General features: G+C 39.4%; 2 protein-coding genes across 3 annotated transcripts in view; one reads left to right on the forward strand and one right to left on the reverse strand.

The window, feature by feature from the left end:
* Positions 1 to 19,488, forward strand: part of FGGY (FGGY carbohydrate kinase domain containing) — a 448,818-nt gene that overhangs the window by 126,150 nt on the left and 303,180 nt on the right. The gene's annotated exons all lie outside the window — the stretch shown is intronic.
* On the reverse strand, positions 1,502 to 3,763 carry LOC134165917 (CARD- and ANK-domain containing inflammasome adapter protein-like). Its single transcript, XM_062623116.1, has one exon. The coding sequence runs from the start codon at positions 3,761 to 3,763 to the stop codon at positions 1,502 to 1,504; it is 2,262 nt and encodes a 753-aa protein (XP_062479100.1).

The following is a 19,488-nucleotide window of genomic DNA, read 5'->3' on the forward strand; positions in this document are numbered from 1 at the left end:
TGGAGAAAGTGTTTCTGTTTTAAGAGATGGCAGTACAAGTGTTTTGAACCAATAAACTCCACTGCAACCTTTTTATTCTGAAAATTTCATCATTGTGCTGGAATTGATTTGAAAGTGAAGTTAATAAACAGCAAATATGATTGGTTTAATTATCTGTACATAAAAATGCAAAATCTAGATAAATGGTATCGTGAAAGATAGAAGGAAAAATGATTGTTAGAGTCCCTAGAGCTGTCAGTGCCATGTTGAAGAGTATAATATAGAAGAGTCTAAAGAGGGTCCATTGCAATATTGAATGTCAGTGTATCGCATACCAGTGTCCTAAGGACAGCGTCATTGTGTTAGCAAAGTTTCGGAACACACACTTCTCTGGTTGGTTTATACCAAGGCTCTTGGTAGGATTTATAGGGGCTGCAGGAAATCTGGAGAGGGGCTTTTGACAAGGGCCTGTAGTTACAGGACAAAGGGAATGGCTTTAACCTGCCAGAGGGAAGATTAAATTAGGTATTAGGAAGAATTTTTTCCCTGTGAGGGTGCTGAGGCGCTGGCACAGGGTGCCCAGGGAAGCTGTGGCTGCCCCATCCCTGGCAGTGTTCAAAGCCAGGTTGGACACAGGGGCTTGGAGCAAGCTGCTCCAGTGGGAGGTGTCCCTGCCTGTGGCAGGGGTTGGAACTGGATGAGCTTTAAGGTCCCTTCCAACCCAAACCAGTCTATGACTCTATGATTTATTAGTGTGGGGAAAGTATCTAGTAAATCTGGAGTAGAGCAGCCCCACACTAGTACATTTTGCAAGAAATGCCTTCTGATCTCCTGTTGACGCAGAGAGCAGTGCTATAATCAGCCTAGACCAAGCTCATATCACATTACCCTCAGGAGAGCCAGTGCTGCTCTTCTCTTTGCTATCCTGCTTCTCCCTGTGTTCAGGTACGGCTGTGGAGTAAGTTGGATCAGATCACACATACAACCTAGAGCAGGGCTGGGATGGAAGGGAGGGCAGATCAATCTCTCTTGGCAACACTCTGCAGTTAGGACTGCCAAAGTTAAACAAAACTAGGTTCATCTACTCCAACGTCTCTATCTCAGTGTCCTTGAAGATACTGATATCCCCTTATTCATAATAGACATGGCTTTTTTAAAAAGTGATTTTACCAAACAGCACTTAAGTAATACAAACTGTTCATGACAGATACATAAACAGTTATTTTCTATCTTGTTTTTGCAAGTCTTGATTTTTACTGGAAGAGGTCATACACATTCTGTTTAAGAGTGGTGCTTTTTAAATAGATTCCAAGTAGGAGATTTGTGAGAGAAGCAAAAGGCTAAGCAATACTTTGAAGTTAAACAGTGTCTATAAGATACGTTTTTCTCCATGGCCACCTTTGATTGCTAACTTAATTCTGCCTGCCCTAGCATAGTTACAATCATACTGGGCGACAGGACTATCCAAAATACATTACAAGAGAATTATGCATTTAAGTTTAGATGTTTTAGCTTTACATCTTCATTTTGTTATTAACATTTTCTTCTTCAAAAGTGTTACAATTTGAGCCTGATTTTCTGTTATATTAAACTCTGCTACTTGCAGTGGGGTCTTTTGAAGACCGTTAGCAGCCAGTAAATTTGCTCTTTCTCCTTGTGACCAGTTCAGGAGGGCATTCACAGCATTCAAGTGACCAGCCTTGCATGCACAGTGCAGCGCCGTGTCCCTGCTGCTGTCTGAGGCATTAATGGCTGCCCCGTGGCTCAGCAACACATTGATCAGGTCACTGTGCCCGTGCTCTGCTGCAATATGCAGTGCAGTCTTTCTCCAAATGTTTCTATCATCAATATTTTTATTTTTCCCTGATGCCAGAAGAATTTTTACAATCTCTATGTTTCCCTGGTTGGCTGCATAGTGCATTGGAGTGCATCCATCCATGTCCTTAACTCCAAATCTTGCTTTTCCTGCTAACAGAACTTCCACAATGCCGAGATGTCCTCTCACAGCTGCGGTGTGCAGGGGAGTCTTCTTCTCTTTATCTTGTGCATTGGGGTCAGCTTTAGCATTCAGAAGCATCTCTACCATTGTTCTGTCTCCCCTTTCAGCAGCAAAATGTAAAGGGGATTTTAACTGCTTATCCTTAACATTAACATGGGCTTTGTGGTGCAAGAGCTGTTGGGCAGCATCAGTGCTACCTCTTTGACTTGCAATATGCAGGGGAGTAACAAACTCTTTAGTGCCAGCATTAATTTGGGCCCCAGCATTAACTAGAAGTCCAACTAATGCACCTTTATTATGAAGGGCAGCAACATGGAGTGGGGTTTCATGGGCTTGGTTCCTCAGGTTAGTTTCCATCCCCTTGTGCAGAAGCAGATGTGCAGTGGAAGCAGCCCCAGCTTGAACTGCCAAGTGCAAAGCTGTGTCTGAAGCAGGAGTCCTCATTCCAAAGTTTGCTCCCTTCGTGATTAGAACTTCTGCAGCTTCAGCTTTGCCCATTTCACATGCCAAAAGTAAAGGAGTGTACCTCATGTCATTGAGAGCATCGATATCTGTACCTCTGTCGATTAAAGCAGCTATAATACCAGGCAGATTTTTCTGCACAGCTCTAAAAAGAGCTGATTCCATTACTTCAGATGGAAAATCTTTGGAATATTCTAGTAGTATTTTGAAGATGGATGGGTGGTTGCTGTTGAAGGCTCTTTCAGCCATGTTGGAATCAACACTGGCTCCTGCTTCTAGCAGTACTTTTGCAGTGTTTTCAGACCCGTGAGACACAGCATGACTAAGAGGAGGCTGTCCCTTTTCGTCTTTTCCATCAACGGAGGCACCAGCCTTCAAAAGCATTTTTGCCAGACTGCTTTCATCTTTAAGAGCTGCCATGTGCAAAAAGTTGTGCTGGTTCCTGTAGCTTCTTGCCTCTTCTTCCACGAGTATCTTCACTATGTGACTGTGGTTATTCTGTGCAGCCAAATGGAGTGGTGTCTTGCCTTTCATATCCAAACTGTACAGATAAGCACCAGATTGGAGCAGCGCTTTCACTGCATCAGCATGGCCTTTCTCAGCAGCCCTGTGCAGTGGTGTTCTTCCATTATTGTCTTTCACATCTACCTTTGCACCTTTGCTGATCAAATATTCCATTACAGTTGCATGTCCATTAGCAGCTGCAACATGCAAAAGTGTTTCACTTGAGGAGTTTAGCGCATTAATGTCATTGTCTTTCAATGTCTTTTCTAACTCAGAAAGATTGCCCTTAGTGACTGCATCAAAGATGCCAACATCAGTGTGATCTTTTCTAGGTTTTGCTGTCCTTGACAGTTGAAGTTGTTTTCCTTTCTTCCTAATAGTCCATTCTTTCCTTTTTCTTCTAGGACTGTCCTTTTTTCCCTGGTGCCATTCATTGCTACTTTCAAACCAAACCTTGTCTTTTTCAAGTAAATATCCCACTAATTGTCTTCTAGCATCTCCAATGCTTTCATTTACTTCACTGACATATTTTCTTATCTTGCTGTAAAGTTTTGGCTCCACTTGCTTTAAACATGGATAAAAAAAGAGCCTACAGGCTCGTTCACCATGAGACATCAGTAGGTCTAAAACTCGAGAGTTCTTTTCTGTTCGTGTCCTGTAGAAACTCATGACCATCTTTTTCTCTGGGGTAAAAACACCATTGTCTATCAGCCAGTTCAGAAGATGGTCTGGGTGGGTTATGCCTTCTACGAGCTCTTCTTTTTTAGTCTTTAGGACTTCAATTGCATATGGATTTGTGAATAGGCTGGTTGAATGCATGATCACATTGCTAAACAAAAAGTGAATTAAGCTATTGTTTGATATTTGAAGTCAGATAGGAAATAGCAAAGCAGGCTCACATCACTTCACACATTCTTTTCATACAACTATGAACCAACAACCGTTGTACTTCAGTGATAAATCTTTAAAGAATGAGAAAGAAATCAAAACTCCCTCACCTTTGCTTTGCTAGTTGTTAGAAGTCCTTTGATCTTCTCTGGTCTTCCTTAGCAACAAGTGAAGTTTAATAACAAAACAAAAATCGGTGATACGCAAAGATATTCCACGTGGAAGATTTCTTCCAGATTTTTTAATGAAATAATTAGGGAGGAAAAAAAGATGGTTTTGTAACTCTGGTATTTGAATAGCAGATATTTGTTTATCGAGTTCCTGGCTCCTCTGGCCAAGCTGTGTTTTGTAGGTGCCTAAATGACCAGTCTATTAAACATGACAAAAGAAAATGCACAGCATAGTTACTGTTGCCGTGATTACATACCTTGTATGATCTTCAATGAAAGAGTACACATTGCCAGCTATAATGTAATGAAATAAAAAGATGAAGACCTAGATAAAAATAAACTGTATAATCAGCTAGTTATAAAAAGGGATCCAGCCTTTCTAATAGGAGTTACGTCTTCAGTCTATGAGGTATATTTAACTTAAAGGCTATTTAGACTGTCATTCCTGCTGTAACCTGGAGTCTGTCTGGAACTTAATTCTTCTCCATGAGGTGGATCAAGGCGTGTGATTCAGTATGCAACATTTAAAGTATAATTAAATAGAGCTTCAAGACTGTGAATATGTATAGTCTCCAGTATGGGTGTAGGGCCTTTGAATCTGGCTGTAATTAATTTAACTTATTGGTGTTAAAATTCCTTATGGAGAGAAGGAAATAATAATCACCTACACATTTTGAAAGCAACTGAGAGAGAAATGGAGATTACAGAGTTCTGTAAGAGCTAGAAGTAAAATGAGCTGAGAAGCTGAAAGCTTGACCTTATTTAAGCAAATGGGAAATGTTGCCATGTGTTTCGTAGCTCAGCACCCTTTCTGCTGGGTCCTGTTGCCTTTGATGGGATTTTTTTTAATAGTATGTACAATGTGACTGATAAGAGTTTTAATTTGTTTTCTGTTGACTTTAGTTTTATAAGTAAGATCACAAAGCTTATTTTATATATATAGAGAGAGATTTATTGAAGAAATAGCCATGAAAGGTGAGATTTTTAATATATATTTTGAAAAGCAGCCAGTTACCAAGTCAGCAAGTTTGACAGCCAGTGTAAAAGCCCAGTAATTCCTCTGAAATGCAAAGAAGGGCACTACACCAAGAACAGCAAAACCTTTGTCATTTAGGTAATGATTAGTAACGCCTAACATGGAAAACCTGGCTTTATTGTAGGGAGTCAGGAGGCCTAAATTGTGTTCCCAAATCTGTGAATGACTCAGTCTGTGATCCGCAAGTTATTCAGTCTGAAGATTTGACTTAACAAAGTACTGAAGATCTATCCATGTCTTGGATAAATTAATAGGCCTCACTCAAAGGCTGCTGAAATGGGATCTTTACATCGTTATTGTTCCCATGCAAAATAGAGATAACAATACTTGATCTTCATCAGACTCTAGTGAAAAGACAAGGGGTAATGGGTTTAATCTTCAGCAGGGGAAGTTCAGGTTAGATTGAAGGAAGAAGTTCTTTACTGTGAGGGTGGTGAGGCACAGGTTGCCCAAAGGAGTGGTAAATGCTCCATCCCTGGCAGTGTTCAAGGTCCGACTGGACAGAGCCTTGAACAACAAGGTGTAGTGTGAGACATACCTGTCCATGGCAGGGGGTTGGAACTGGATGATCTTAAGGTCCTTTCCAACCCAAACCACTCTATAATTCTATAATTACCTTCACAGCAAAGTTTTAAGTTCTGGCAATGGGAAATATTATGTTAGTTCTGAGCTGTATCATTGATACGGACAGCACCAGGATGTTTGGAACTCCTGAAAACTTCTAAACCAGAGATTGTGATACTCTTTTTAAGTCTAACAGCACGGCAGTAGTTTTCTGGTGTTCTGGATACAGAAGTTTTACTGGCAAACAGTACAAAAGAAGGGTGCAGTACTCCTAACTGGCCTTGAGGAGGAACATTTGATCAGTATATCCAGGCAGCATCTCTCAGAGTCACTGAGGGACTTCATCTGGGGAAAATAATATGCAGCACATCAGTTATTACTAGATGCAAATCAGTGTTTAAAATAGAATAATGCATTTTTTTAAACAAGTTCTTCATGATAAGCATGTGACTAACGAGGAAAATTTGTCTTAAAACAAGAATCACATTTGACAAGGAAATTTTGGAAGCCTGTGGTATAGTTTCAGTTTTAGAAGTTGTGCTTGAAAAGCTCTTATTTTTTAATTAGTATTTAGCTACTTTTAGAATTGAGCCTATGTTCCAACAATGACTTCACAAAGAGAAGACTGAGAATTGGCTCTTTGAAGCATGTTTTTTGTTTATATCTTTTTTTAACATATTAACTCTATTTATTTGACATAAATGTTTTAGAGAAGGGAGAAATATTAAGGTTCCACATCTCTTCTCCTTTAATTAAGTGCATGAGACCACAGACTTGTGGAGTTGTCAGAAAGCTCTTCATTAAAAACAAGAGTGGCAAAATTTAATATTACTAAAGATCTAAGAAGTAAGTTGGAGAGAGGAAAAAGCAAATCTTTTACATTTATCATTATCCTTTACATATATTTGTTGTCTGAGGGGCATAAGGTGATTTTTCTTTTCCTTGCTAAGCACTTCTATTTCTTCTGGCTGCACGTGCCCAAGGACTGTTCCCTGTTAGGTTATTTTGCAAAGAAAATTAAGGTGTTTGCTTCTGTCTTCTTTGGCAGATAGCACTTAAGGATCCTTGTGCTCTGCATTAAGGGTGTATATCACAGGGCTATAGATCAGATCAGGTGATGTGCATTGAAGAGATTTTATGTTTTACTTGAGAAGAATGTAGTAAAAAGTTCTGATTGGTACTACTGCAGCTGGAAACAACATGGTAGAGTTTAGAGCAGGACTCTGAAAGGGCAGGTGATGCTGTTGATGGGAAATATCTCTGTTTTGGCCTCTGCCAAGTAAGTGCCCTTATAGGGAACTGTTTTAATGCAGCTATAGCTGGGAGGCTTGAGCCAGCTATTTCTGATATGCAATCTCAGTTATGCTACTAACTTGTGTCCTTGGGCAAATCACTTAATCCCTGTGCCCTGTTTACACAAGCATTAAAAAAGGAAATATTTTCTACCTCACAGACATGTCCTAAGTGTTTATTAATATTGGTGCAGTGCTTTGAAGTTACAGAGTGCTTTGAAGTTTTTGTTCTTTGAAGTACTGTTTTCTGACTTCTCAAAGATGGACATTTATGTCCTAAATTAACACGTGCCCGTGTTTTCTAGCTTATTTTATGTTGCTAGGTCATCATCGAATATACATTTAATTTTCTCTAGTTTAATTTCTCCAAGATGAAAGCAACCCAAACTACACCTTGCAGGCTGTTAGGTGGACCGGGAGGTGGTGTGGCCGCCGGAGTGAAGAACCTGTAGAGGTCACCATTTCTCCACCGAGGCTTTCTCACTGAGCCTGCTATTGCTGTCTTCTGCTAAAACGGCATGTAATGCAACTGAATGACTTCCAGTAACTCCTTATATTCTCTAGGGCATTTTCTCGATCAAACTGATGGAAAGTCAAACATTAACAACGCAGTTTCACTCACCGTGATATTTTTATGTTTCCCAATGTGTAATTTCATTTATGACAGTTGTTTGCAGTAATGCCAACTGCTTATTGGGAACATATCTCACTGTAGAATAACCAGTCTGTAAGAGATAATAAAGCCAACATCATTCTCTAAACATCATGAGCGATGGAGAAACATATTTTCATTAATAAACATGGCTCCTGAATAAATCTTTGTTTTGGATAACCAGAAATCTAAGCATGGCCTAGCTGGCTGAGGTTGAACTATATTTAGATATAACTAGATTGAGAAATAGGAGTGCTAGAAATGTTCACAATGATGATTAGAGTGCACTTGACTGATTATAGCACTGGGAGAGAAGCTGACTAGTCAGAATGTCTGCAAGAGAGACAAAATGTAGTGCTTAGTTTTGCCTAAAGATGAACTGCAGTAAATCAGGAAAGTCAAAGGGGAGCCTTGGCACTGAGTGATCTTGTTTGTGTTAGTCATATTGTTGTAGTGACAGACTTGGGGCCTTCCTGGTGCTGAGAAACCTCTACCCTGGCTGGTATTTAAATGTGAGGTGTTCCCTAGAGTGGTGCTATCCTTTGAGCGGGACTGGCACAAACAGAACATGTGTATCATCATCAGGGGCTGAGCAGGGGCCTGCTGGAGGGAGGGGAAAGCTGATCTATCCAGTCTCATGTTTTGAATCTAGTACTTGCACTCCAGGCTCCCATCTTATGCAGTCTGCACCTTAGGCATTGGCAGGGCACAACCACCCCTTCAGAGTCCTCTGCCAGGTCCTATCCTTGACAGAGGTGCCTCACAGAAGTCACAGCTTCCCTGTTTTGTCTCCTTTTCATGGATGCCTTCAAAATACTAAGTAATAATGCAACAGCTGATATAATAATTCAGGTATTTTATTCTATTTCCAAACCAAGTCACAATGTTATCCCCACACTGTAGTGCTATTTCCTCAAGTATAAACAAAAAATGACGACCCTGTTAAGTGCTGCACCTGTACGATGCAAAATGTTCTTCTTTCCAAAGATTAGTGTATACTTTTATGACATTCCCAACCTGAGGTAACTGTAAGTGGATGATCCACATCTGCAAAGCGCCTCGATGGTGTAAATGCTGATAGAGTAGAGCAAGCTGTTTGTCTGGATCCAAGTGTAGGAATGTGGCTTAACAACCATAACTCAGCCAAAAGTTAGGATGAGGGTTGTTTTGCAGCTTACCGTACATATATTTGTACATTTTGGAAACCATATTTTTGCCATTCAGGTTTTTGAATCATGAGATTTAAGTATTTTTCCACAGTTCTTAATGCACTTACTTGCCAGGGAGTTTTTGGGGAAGCTACATAGCAGAGATAGGAGGAAAAAAAGCTTTCTAATTGAGCTTCACAGAGCTAAAGCAAGGCAATAATGGTCATGATTCAGAGCATAATAAAGAAAACAAAAGTTGGTTTGAAACAAACAGAACAAATGTCAATGGTGATAAGATATATTTAGTTACTGCAATTTTCGTAATGCAAAGTAAGAAAAAGAAACAGTACATTTTCTTTTGTGTCTAAGTGATGAGTATTATTAGTTATTTGTTTCTACATATATTTATTCTGCAGAAGTTTTACTGTCACAAGCTTAATTTAAATTTGACAACTAATTTTCTTATTTAATCTATTGACTAAACCTGGTCACTAATACTGATTTTATTAATGAGATACCATTTTCCAATTCATTGGCTTAAAGTTTTATTAGTATCATGATTTTTATCTTAAAATTTTATAGGTTTGAATGTGTCCTTTCAGACCAATGCTAATAGAAAGCAGTTATGGAAAAATGCTAACCCTTATATGATTAGCATAAATGTAAGTGTTTGTAAAAGTATTAAGTTACTAAATGCTGAGGCAGCTTCAAGGAACAGCAAAACCAAATGGAGTCTTGGAGAGGGCCAGAGGTTTTCTCCAAAATGGGCAGATTTCTTTTCCAAACCAGCTCTTGTGGTTTTGAGTCGGGAACATGCACTGTGTCAGTGCATCTTACAGAAGGAAATACTGTACTGAAGTTCTTTAACTGTTAAAGGCCAAGATCCTCCTTACACCCCCTGTACTAACATTACAGGCAGCATTGCTCCCAGAAGGTGAATATGGTGCTGCCTCTGCATGTCCCCCAGACCCTTTTGGCCAGATTTGCCCTGTAGATGTAATTTGTGAAAAGCCATTCTGAATGTACACAGGTACATGAGCAGGATTTTGTTCTTCTTGATTGTAAAGTGCTGTAGATACGACTAGAGACTAATATGACTTTGAAAGGAAATCGTGTTTTGCCACCTCATAAAGCAGTTTTAATTGCTGTTATTTATGAAGTTCTTACAGTTAGATGTCAAGCATCAGACATAGTACAGACATTTGCCCAAACAATGTCTTGCTAATGAAGTCTCCACACACATACTTTGAAATTTTGCCCTCTCTGAGGAATCCATTTACAGTAAAACATGTATAAATTGTATTTATTGTGTCAGAGTAAATCCATTTATTTAGTTCTACAGCGGTTTTTTTCCTGAACGTGAAGAAAGGTAAAACTTACTTCAGCTCAGTGTGGAAAACAATCTCAATATTTCTTTATTCTGGTAAGAAAAATTGTGTTATAATTGCTTTGTAAAAAATGCAGCGAGAGTTCTTCCTTAGCAATAGGAAGCTTAGCTTTTAGTACCACCACCACCAGTAGCAGCAGCTGCAAAAAGACACTGTAGTCCTGCAGGAGGGAGAGCAGAAGGTAGTAAATAGGGGCTCAGTTAATTCCTTCTTAAACCTATTAAAGGGCAATTGAAACAGTTGAGCCTGGCTGAGTCTTCCTGATAGACTTCATGTAATACATCAGAGAAGATTTCCTGCATCTGCTGCCTTCTCCACAGCTGTCAATTCAGGGCTCCATAAGTTCCCCCCCCCTCCTTAATAGCCTAGCTTTGTTTCTTATTTCTCCATTTATCTTGAAGCTGTTTTCTGCATTTCCTTCTCTTTGAGCCTGGGGAGGTGGCTGTTGTACTGTGAGTCCTGTATGGTTTTGTTACTGCCATGGTTTTACTGATAATAATTAGCAGCATTTAAATAAGATCTGTGCAAGTTTCTTTGTGCCCTGGAGTGACTGTAATTCCTATGTTAATTCTTTGCCTCTCATGTTTTCAATAGCATTGGTCTCTACAATGTGGAAAAGCAAGGCAACTCAGGGTTAAGAAAGACTCTCTGTCAGTGCTGGTTTAGCTTAGCTTCAGTACTCTGTCTAGAAAGTTCTGTTTAGAGGAGAAGCAAGTTGATTTTGGTTATTTCATGTCAAATGGCTAAAATGTAACTTTGATTTAAATTCTACTTACCTTACTATTCAGTTATCTATCACCAGTGCATCTTCTTTCTTTCCTGATTACCATTCTTAGCATTCAGTTGTACTCCATCCTGATCAGCTAGTTAAAATCATCTTGGATTTTTAGTTGCATTCAATCCATGTTTATTGTACGTCAAAATGAAATGTAACTGTCCTGGAATAGCAATGCTAGAAAATCATTGGGGTGTAATTATTTCTTTCTTATTAGTGCTCACAATTCTATCATTTGATGAGTACCTTTTGTTCAGTTTTGTAGTATTTCTCATTACTAGAGGGATTTCTGAGGCTTATAGACTTGATGTTTTCATGTTATCTCCTCTTTCTGATTCCAACAGTTTTCCCTGTTTTCTGTTTGAATCCTCTGGCTTTGACTGACTCCTTTGGTTTTCCCAGAATGTCTATGTCTTCTTGCATGTCAGGATCTGTATTCCTGCACCTCACATTAGTTCTAATTCAGCAATGTATATAATTATATATCTAACTATGGAGAGGTGCTTCAGTAGAGTGTAAGGTTGACTCCCAGAAACATCAGTAGGACACTGGCACCTCCTGTCTTTGTCTGATTTCTACTGTAACATTAAGGAAGTGATGAATTGGAGCATTGAATCAGGACCTCAGCTCTACCCCTGTCTGTTTGACTCCGTGAGAAATAGCCTTGTTGATTTGGATAGCTCCCTAAATCACAAAGTCCTGACAACTCCTCCAGATTCATGGTGTTTGCTTTCCTTGGCATATCCCAAAACATCCTTCTCTGCTCAGCTGCACCTGTGATATTCCAGCAGCTCTCTTTGTTCCCAAGCCATTATGTCTTCCTACTCAAATTTCCATTCAAAGAGTGATTCATGCAGCAGGGGAAAGGCATGACCTAGCTGCCCCCTCAGTTTCCATCACTTTGCAAATCATGTGCAGTCTCATCTGAACTGGAGTTTTCATGTTAGACTTCTCTATTCCCATTCCTACAACTCCTTTATTCCTTATTCCTGTATTGTACATTGTGAGCAGGCAAATGTTGGCTGAATAAAGAGACTTTTTCAAAAACCCCAAACCTGCTTTGGTCACAGGAGCAAAGAAAACACATCAGCATGGATTTTCTTTCCTCTAGTAATGCTTTTTCTCACAGCACATGAACACATCTGGTTAGTACCTATGCTGTAGCTATGTTGTGGACAAAGCACAAGCTTGACTCATTATACCTGCATCATAATAATAGCTTTCATACTCTGAATGTTTGTTCTGATGTCCAGCTGGAGAGAATTGCCTCAACAGTCTTTACAAAATCTCTTCAGTCGCTAATGTTTTTGATGTCTTCCATTGTCCTCTGTACTATTTTCCTCTCTATCCTTTGATTACCCACTTCTGCCTTTCTGAGTCTCCTCTTCACCATTATTCCTGTATCTCTGACCCTCTTGTTTACAACTTCAGTCTCCTTTACTGTGCAGTAGAAGCATTCCCTATTTGAGAAAGCTTTTAAGCTTTATTTTGGGTTGGTTTTCCCCCTCCCATTGCCTAAATAGCAGTTCTGTGTTTACAGGATGCTTGGGGTTAAACTGAGACTTGTAGGACTCCTGCCAGGTGACATGGTAGGTGTTGAAGAGGCATCTAGACCTGTTGTAGTCTACCTGTAGGTAGATTTTCTGCTGTTAGACTTCCCAGTGAAGCAAATTCTTTGGCTCAATATGTATAGCATCATAGTACACAGAACAGTAACATGGCTGCCAAGGGTTTTTAGAAGACCCAAATTAAGGAAAGAATAGGGATTTTTAGCAAGTACTTGCACCATAAATTAGCTACAATAAGTAAAGAGATGAACTCAAGAATCAACCTTATTTTTCCCTCATGTCACAAGGTATCAGGAAAGCTTAGATTCAACTAGCAGTTAAAATAGTACCATGAAAATGGGATCAATGTGACATTAAGAAGTGAAAGAAGGGATATTGTTGTGACAGCCCAAGTGCTATTAGTAACTTCATGTTTAATTCCATAAAATATCACTATTTAAAAAGTATCTGACACAGGCAGAGCTTGCAGTGGAATTCAGAGCAAACCTACTAGAGAGTGTACATGGCCATGGCATCCCTGCTGGAAATACTGGCAAATTTAGTGTTAATTGTAGCAGAATCCATCTCAGATTTGTGCTTTCTGTAGGGTTTTGGTTTGGTATCTATATTACTTTCTTTCTGAATCTTTTAAAGCTACTAAACATAATCTGTGCTCTGTAGGCTTGCTTTGTGTTAGTTTATTTTACAACAGGTTGCACTAATGCTCTCTAGATGTGACTTTCAGTTTTGCATGGCTTGGCACTAAACCCACCAGAATGGCAGTTTGTTTCCCCTTCCCCTCTTTTACTCACTGGCATAATTTCCATGCAACAAAGCTTTTCAAAAATAAGGAAGGAAAGTGCCTTCCTGTACAAGCTTCCTGTGAATCCCATCCAGATAGAAAAGACTTGTGTAAAAGCTTGGCAGGCAATCCCAGCATATGCCACTTAGTGACTTCCTTATTTTATGCCATCATTCCACGTAGAGCAAATGCATCTGAAAATCAGAGTAATTTCCATTCATTTTCAAATAAGAAATATGAAATGGTAAATTTCCTATCTGTGTAGAACACCCACGTTTTCAATTAAAAGTTTTGAATGCTGACAGCATTAGTCATAGGAAATCCTGTGTGAACATCCAGCACTTCAGTGGGACCTTCCCCTGGATCATGCCATAGAAGGAGTTTGCAGGAAAACATTCTGTTACTCCGAAACCCTGCGTAGATTTTTAACCCTTTACTTGGTATGACACTGCTTTTCTCTTTTCCAAACCCTCTTTCTCATTGTCTTGTGAACAAAATAGTATTGCAAACCTATCTGTTTCAATGCTAAAGCTTTCTGTGTTTTAATAATGTACCCGTAGCATTCTGTAGATACATATGTGTATGTGTATATATATTCATTCTAAATAATCATTTTTGGTTGTGTAGGCCAAAGTGATCATTTTTACTTGGCTACATGTTGAGTGTCTGTTTCTTTTCTACCTATACTTATAAAGCAACTCTTTTTTAACTCGTGGATTCACAGGGTCATTTAAATTGAAGTTTAGATGTCCATGAACACCAATATAGGCTATTCAGAAGAAAATGAACTTGAATTAAATACATTGGTTTAGATTATTGGGTATAAGGGAACCAAGTGCTTCTAATAGCAGGATGTAGAACTTCTTTATAGTTGCATATATATGGTTAATGCTCATAATATATTACATTAAATACTATATATACTATAAATATTTAAAAATGTTTGGTGCTGAAGTATTTTATTGAGCAATTTTATTGCTCAGCCAATCCCCGGTGGACTGGGACAGGGCATGCGACCTCATGGAGGGGATGTTAGAGACCTGTCCCCCATCCTCTCCTGCAGCTGCCACATCAAAGGTGGCCATGAAATGTAACAAGCTGTTGGTGGAGGTCAAATTGTAAGTTGGGTGCATCAGTTTGAACTCGTTTTCTGTTTCTGAGACACTGTTTTGGACAAAAGGATGCAAAACAGGAGGTTACCACAGAGGGTAATTCCGGCGCGCCTTAGGCACTGTGGAAGTAGCCTGTGAATGGCAGTGGGGCTACCACTGTGCTCAGAGGAGGATTAACTGGACATGAACTTCAGTGTCAGCAGCACGTTACTACCTTAAAGAACAGACTCGGACTGTGATGCTGAGAGGGCAAATACATCAATATTCATGTTAATTATTAGCATCAAACAAACTGCACAGCTCAGTAAAAAAAGGAAAACTGAAAAAGCCAACACAACTTTGTAATTCAAACTGTAACATGGTCAAGGCATTGATGAATACAGCCACGTTGCACAGGATCATTTTCACATCACATGGGTGAACCAACTTTGGCAGTTTCTTTGCCTTTATTTAAAAGGGGCCACCTCCTAATGGACATTGTATCTCTTAAAAAAAATAAATAAATAAATCCTAGTTATCATTTTCATTTAGTGGGAAAATCCCACACATGTTGAGATCTTGTGGAACAGCTGGCTTAGATTAAGATTTCAGAGTTAAGAAAAGGATCTCAGAGCATCAAGTATCAAATAATAGCTAAAATCAAGGTTAGAATGAGGCTTGTGATGTTAGGCATGGCAAACATATATTAGGCAAATGAACTGAAAGAATCAAAGGGTTTTAGTGATGTGGTGAATCATAGGACTCCAGGTTTAGCTCAAAATACAGCAGTGCTTAAATATAGTTGAAGTGAATCAAAAAACATTTAAATATATCATTTTTTTATAGATGAGAGGCTTTAGAATATGCAAATACTGATGGATGACAACAAAAGAAATAGAAAGCTGTTAAAAAGTCTCAGTTTTTGAGAGCTCTGTTCTTATTCTGGCTCTTCTCCTGAATTTCAAGAGCCTGTCATATATTTTTGGAGCTACATCATTCTGAATAATCATTTTTGGTTGTATAGGCCAAAGCTATCATTTTTACTTGGCTACATGTTGAGTTTCTGTTTGTTTTCAACCTATACTTATAAAACAACTCTTCTTTAACTCATGGAATCACAGGGTCATTTAAATTGGAGTGTAGATGTCTGTGAAGTCAGTATTATTCTGAAGATCCAAAACAGAGGGAGGATTTAGGCCAAGACATAGGGGTTTTGGTTATTTTTTTTTTTTTGGATTTGGGGGTTTTTGTTTTGTTTTTTAAGCCAAGACCTGAAAAAGGAGTTCAGTATTTCTGTGCTATAAATCTCCCCTGTGCTTTACACAATCACCAGTGATGGAAAATCATGTGCCAGACTATGGGTACCTCCTCATGTGAAACTATAGGTGGAATTTGAACTCAAATTCGTTGCTTATTGTGCCATTGTCTGATGTAGTATCAGCTGAACCCCAGAAACACCAAGGAACCTGGTTTGATTTTCGTGTGCTTGGTGCTAGGTCGTGCTTGTTCCCATTTCTATACAGTTGTACAAGACAAGGAGTTTTATTTCTTCCTAATACCCTTAAATCTCCAGTGCCACCATAGAAGGTAGACCCTCCTCAAGAGGCAGGGAAGGGCTGAGGATAGGAGTGTGCTTCATAGAGTGGTGGGCCTGGCTTCTCTGGTGTTATGTGTGATGCATTCCCAAACGGATCACATCAGCTTTCTCTTGTTAGATGGGGTGGTGGATGTGTCAAAACACTTGTAACTAAATACCACTAGAAAGGCTACAGAATATCAGTGGCACTAGACTTCAACTGAGTTGCTGGTGTTCCTAATTTGCAACAGATTTGGGAATTGAGCTGTTTCTAACAGAAAAAGTATAACTTTGTCAGATCTTTCCTACCCTAACCTTAAGACTTTGTTGCCTTTGTTACTATATTTTGTCATAGTTACCTTTAGAATGTGTAACTGGCTTTGCTAGCAGCAAATCGATATCATAGTAAGTGTGAGAGCATTTTGGTAACTGAGTTGCCACGTTCAACCCATTGACACATGGAAGCAGTAGCAATTAACATTAAGTTAAACCCAAGCCTCTCTCTTGTTGCCAGTCTGGCATTTCCTGTCCAGTGGAAAACACAGAAGTGATTTCTGCGCATAAGAATGATAACACAGTGCGCAGAGGGGGGCAAGGAAATAGCTTGAAACTAATTTTTGGGTGTGGTAGTGTGTTTTTTAAGTAAATTCAAAACAGAACATGGAAGCCAATATCAGGACCATGTGCAAGAAATTCCATTTTGAAGGCTTTGAATAATAACCTCACTGCCCTCTTAAATAATTTCAAATATATATGCATAAAGTTAGTCATCTAACAAAAACAGTTTCATAATAAGGTATACAAGGACTCACAGTTCTCCTTCAAGTTAATGGGGGCATGAAAAATGTGCCCTGTGAAAGTCAAACCATGGTTTATAGGTTTGTCCATATGGGAAGTAGAGCTTGTTTAACCCAAAGTGTGAATTCAAATGAAGTTGGTAAAACTGGTGCAAAATCTGCCTGGGCATTTTTGTACTGTAATTTAAAGTGGGAAGAATGAATTTAAGAGTTCTGACTCAATCTGCGGTAATTTGAAGACTGCTGGCAAGCATTTCTTTCAGAAGATGCCACATCCCTACTGCTTGTACTTGCATTTATGTTCCAGCTCTCCTATTGCCCCCTGTCATTTCAGGTGTTTGTAGAGCTGTGTGGTTACAGAATAAGGGAAGTAATGCACATCAAAATAAATGTCCTGCAATATTCCAAACAGCACTACCAGCACAAATGAGGGAGTGGAAAAGAAGAGGCAGAGGAGGAGGGGAAAAGGTGGCTGCTCAGCCTGGCACCCATGTACAAACCCTGCTTACACACATCAAAGCTGAGCTCCCTCAGGCCAGGAGGTGGATCTGTCAGTGCTCGCCTGGCAACACCGGCCCTTGGTGCGGTACTGGCCAACTGTTTAGTTACTGCAGCTCCCAAACTGGCATTTAAACCTGAACTGCTTTACTGGCAGCTTCTTAAAACACCACAGCTGAAGCTGTCCGAGGTCGTACAGCAAGGCCACAAGTTGTACTGAAGAAGTAAGGCTGTGCACACTTGTGTACCAGTTTGAAACAATTGCTTTTAAAGAGCTGGAGCTGTGTAGCTTTCTTGTAAACACAAAAGTTCAGTCTGAGACAAAGCAAATTCCTGATAAGGAAAAAAGTCTCTGGGACAAAATGCTTTACTTTTGCTAATTTTCTTTCTTTCTACTCTGGGAATTCTGACATCCTTCTTTCCCAACATACTAGGTACAATGATTTTTAACCATGTTTTCTTTCCAGTACTTCTCAGTGGCCTGATTTCCAAACCTGGCATATCCAGCATCTGCAGGACTTGTCCTACTTTTGGTAACTATCAATCAGGATTTTGAGAAAGACTCAAACTGATCAACTTTATTGTTCCTTTCACAAAATTACACGGAAGCAAAAGCTGTCAGTAGTTGTGGAGCTTTGTTAGGGTCTCTTCCCTAAACATACTAAGCTGAGGTGGGTTGGGAAGTATAGAAGTAGGGAGTAAACTTTGCTGTTAACTTGGCAAGGGTTAGCTTTGGTCAGTAACCAAACTGTCAACTCTTGTAATGTCAGTACTGAAGTCAGCTACACTTATTGTATAGCTTTACACAGTTTTTATGTCATTTTGTGTATAAAAGCACTTTGTTAACTGGTTATAATATATATTAGAAAGACTTTATCTGGCTCAGTCAGGAAGCAGGAGAATGGACAAACTGTATGATAGCAAAGCCAAACAAGAAAACTAGAGATGAATTTTGCCTTGAGGAAATTGGGTTCTTTTTCCACCCTTCAGGTATTTTGGGTCAGACACTTGGTGATTATTTAGCACAATAAAGAGCAAATCTTGATTTGGGCCCTGAGATACCACTGGAGGGTTCATAGTAAGTCTGTTAGTGCCTTCGTGTAAGGAGTTTTGTGCAGTTAATGTTTGGGAATACCTTAATGTTTGTATAGGGAAAAAAAGAGTGTACTACATGTATATGATGTAGTAGAATAAAACTTTGTGTATGGAAATTTGTTCATCACTTACACGTGTACTAGGGAGTGCTAGGCTGTGCTTTTAAACCTGCCACTAATCCACTCAGTGGAGATTCAAAACTTCTTCAGCTCTCTCTCTTCAATGTGAGTGCTGTGAATGGCTTTTTGAGTGAATAGCAACATTCCCTGGATTCTGCCTGCACCATGCCTGTGTTCATAGCATGATAACAGCAGTCATCTAAAAGATCTGCCCTCATCATGGGTGAAAACTCAGGAAAATAGCCATGGATGCTTGGGTTTGAGCCCTTAGTGTCCTCTGAAATAACTATGATTATTCTATGATTAAAATGATGCAGGATCTCCCTTCTTGCAGTGATTATTGTAATAATTCAGGGAAGCTCTTAAAATGAATCTTTTCTGTATGTTTTCGTGGTGGTGGGTTTCATGTGGAGGCTTTTCTGGCAACTACACTGTCTGAGCAAAGGCTCGTGTTGCAGGCATCTGTGCAGCTTGTTCCAGGACTGTTTGCTTTTGAGCTCCATCTGCTGGAATTGTATTCTGTTTCCCACATCTTCAGTGTTATTTTGCTGCCAGGTTTCACAGGAATTGCTTTTCATTCAAGACTAAGGAACAAAGTTCACAGCTCAGAGGAATTTCTAGCAACTTGCTGGTCCTTTTGCTTGAGGAGTCAAACTAAGGATTGCTTGGAGAATACAAAGCTCAAAACACAAACTAATTGTGAGACTGAGGAAAAGAAATAGCAGGTTTTTCTTCACTTTTGTCTACAGAGTTAGTTTCTGGGTGTTTTATGGAGATTTGGATTAATCAGATCAGTCATAACCTTCCCATTGTAACTGTTTCTCAAATGTCAGAATATTCAAGGACAGAAGGGACCGTGGTGAAGGTCTAATTTGATTCTTGTAGTTCCATTGTTCTTTAACAAAAAGGGACTGCAAAGAATAATGTGCAAAATTGGAAAAGAGGGTCCTGCTGTGCAAAACCACCCTTAAAAGTGTTGAAGTAGTCAGAGGCTTTCACAGTAAATTATATGATGAGTTTCTACAAGTTTTCTTTGTCAGCAGCACTGTTCTCTGTTCAGAGAATATATTATACTGTAGTGACAGGACATGGGGTGATGGCTTTAA

Source organism: Pezoporus occidentalis, unplaced genomic scaffold, assembly GCF_034315485.1.
Source record: "Pezoporus occidentalis ecotype Australia unplaced genomic scaffold, CSIRO_AGI_Poc_V1 ctg25, whole genome shotgun sequence".
Taxonomy (NCBI): Eukaryota; Metazoa; Chordata; class Aves; order Psittaciformes; family Psittacidae; genus Pezoporus; species Pezoporus occidentalis.

Coding starts and splice junctions, on each gene's coding strand:
- LOC134165917 (XM_062623116.1), bottom strand. CDS start 3,763: ATGCATTCAACCAGCCTATTCACAAATCCATATGCAATTGAAGTCCTA.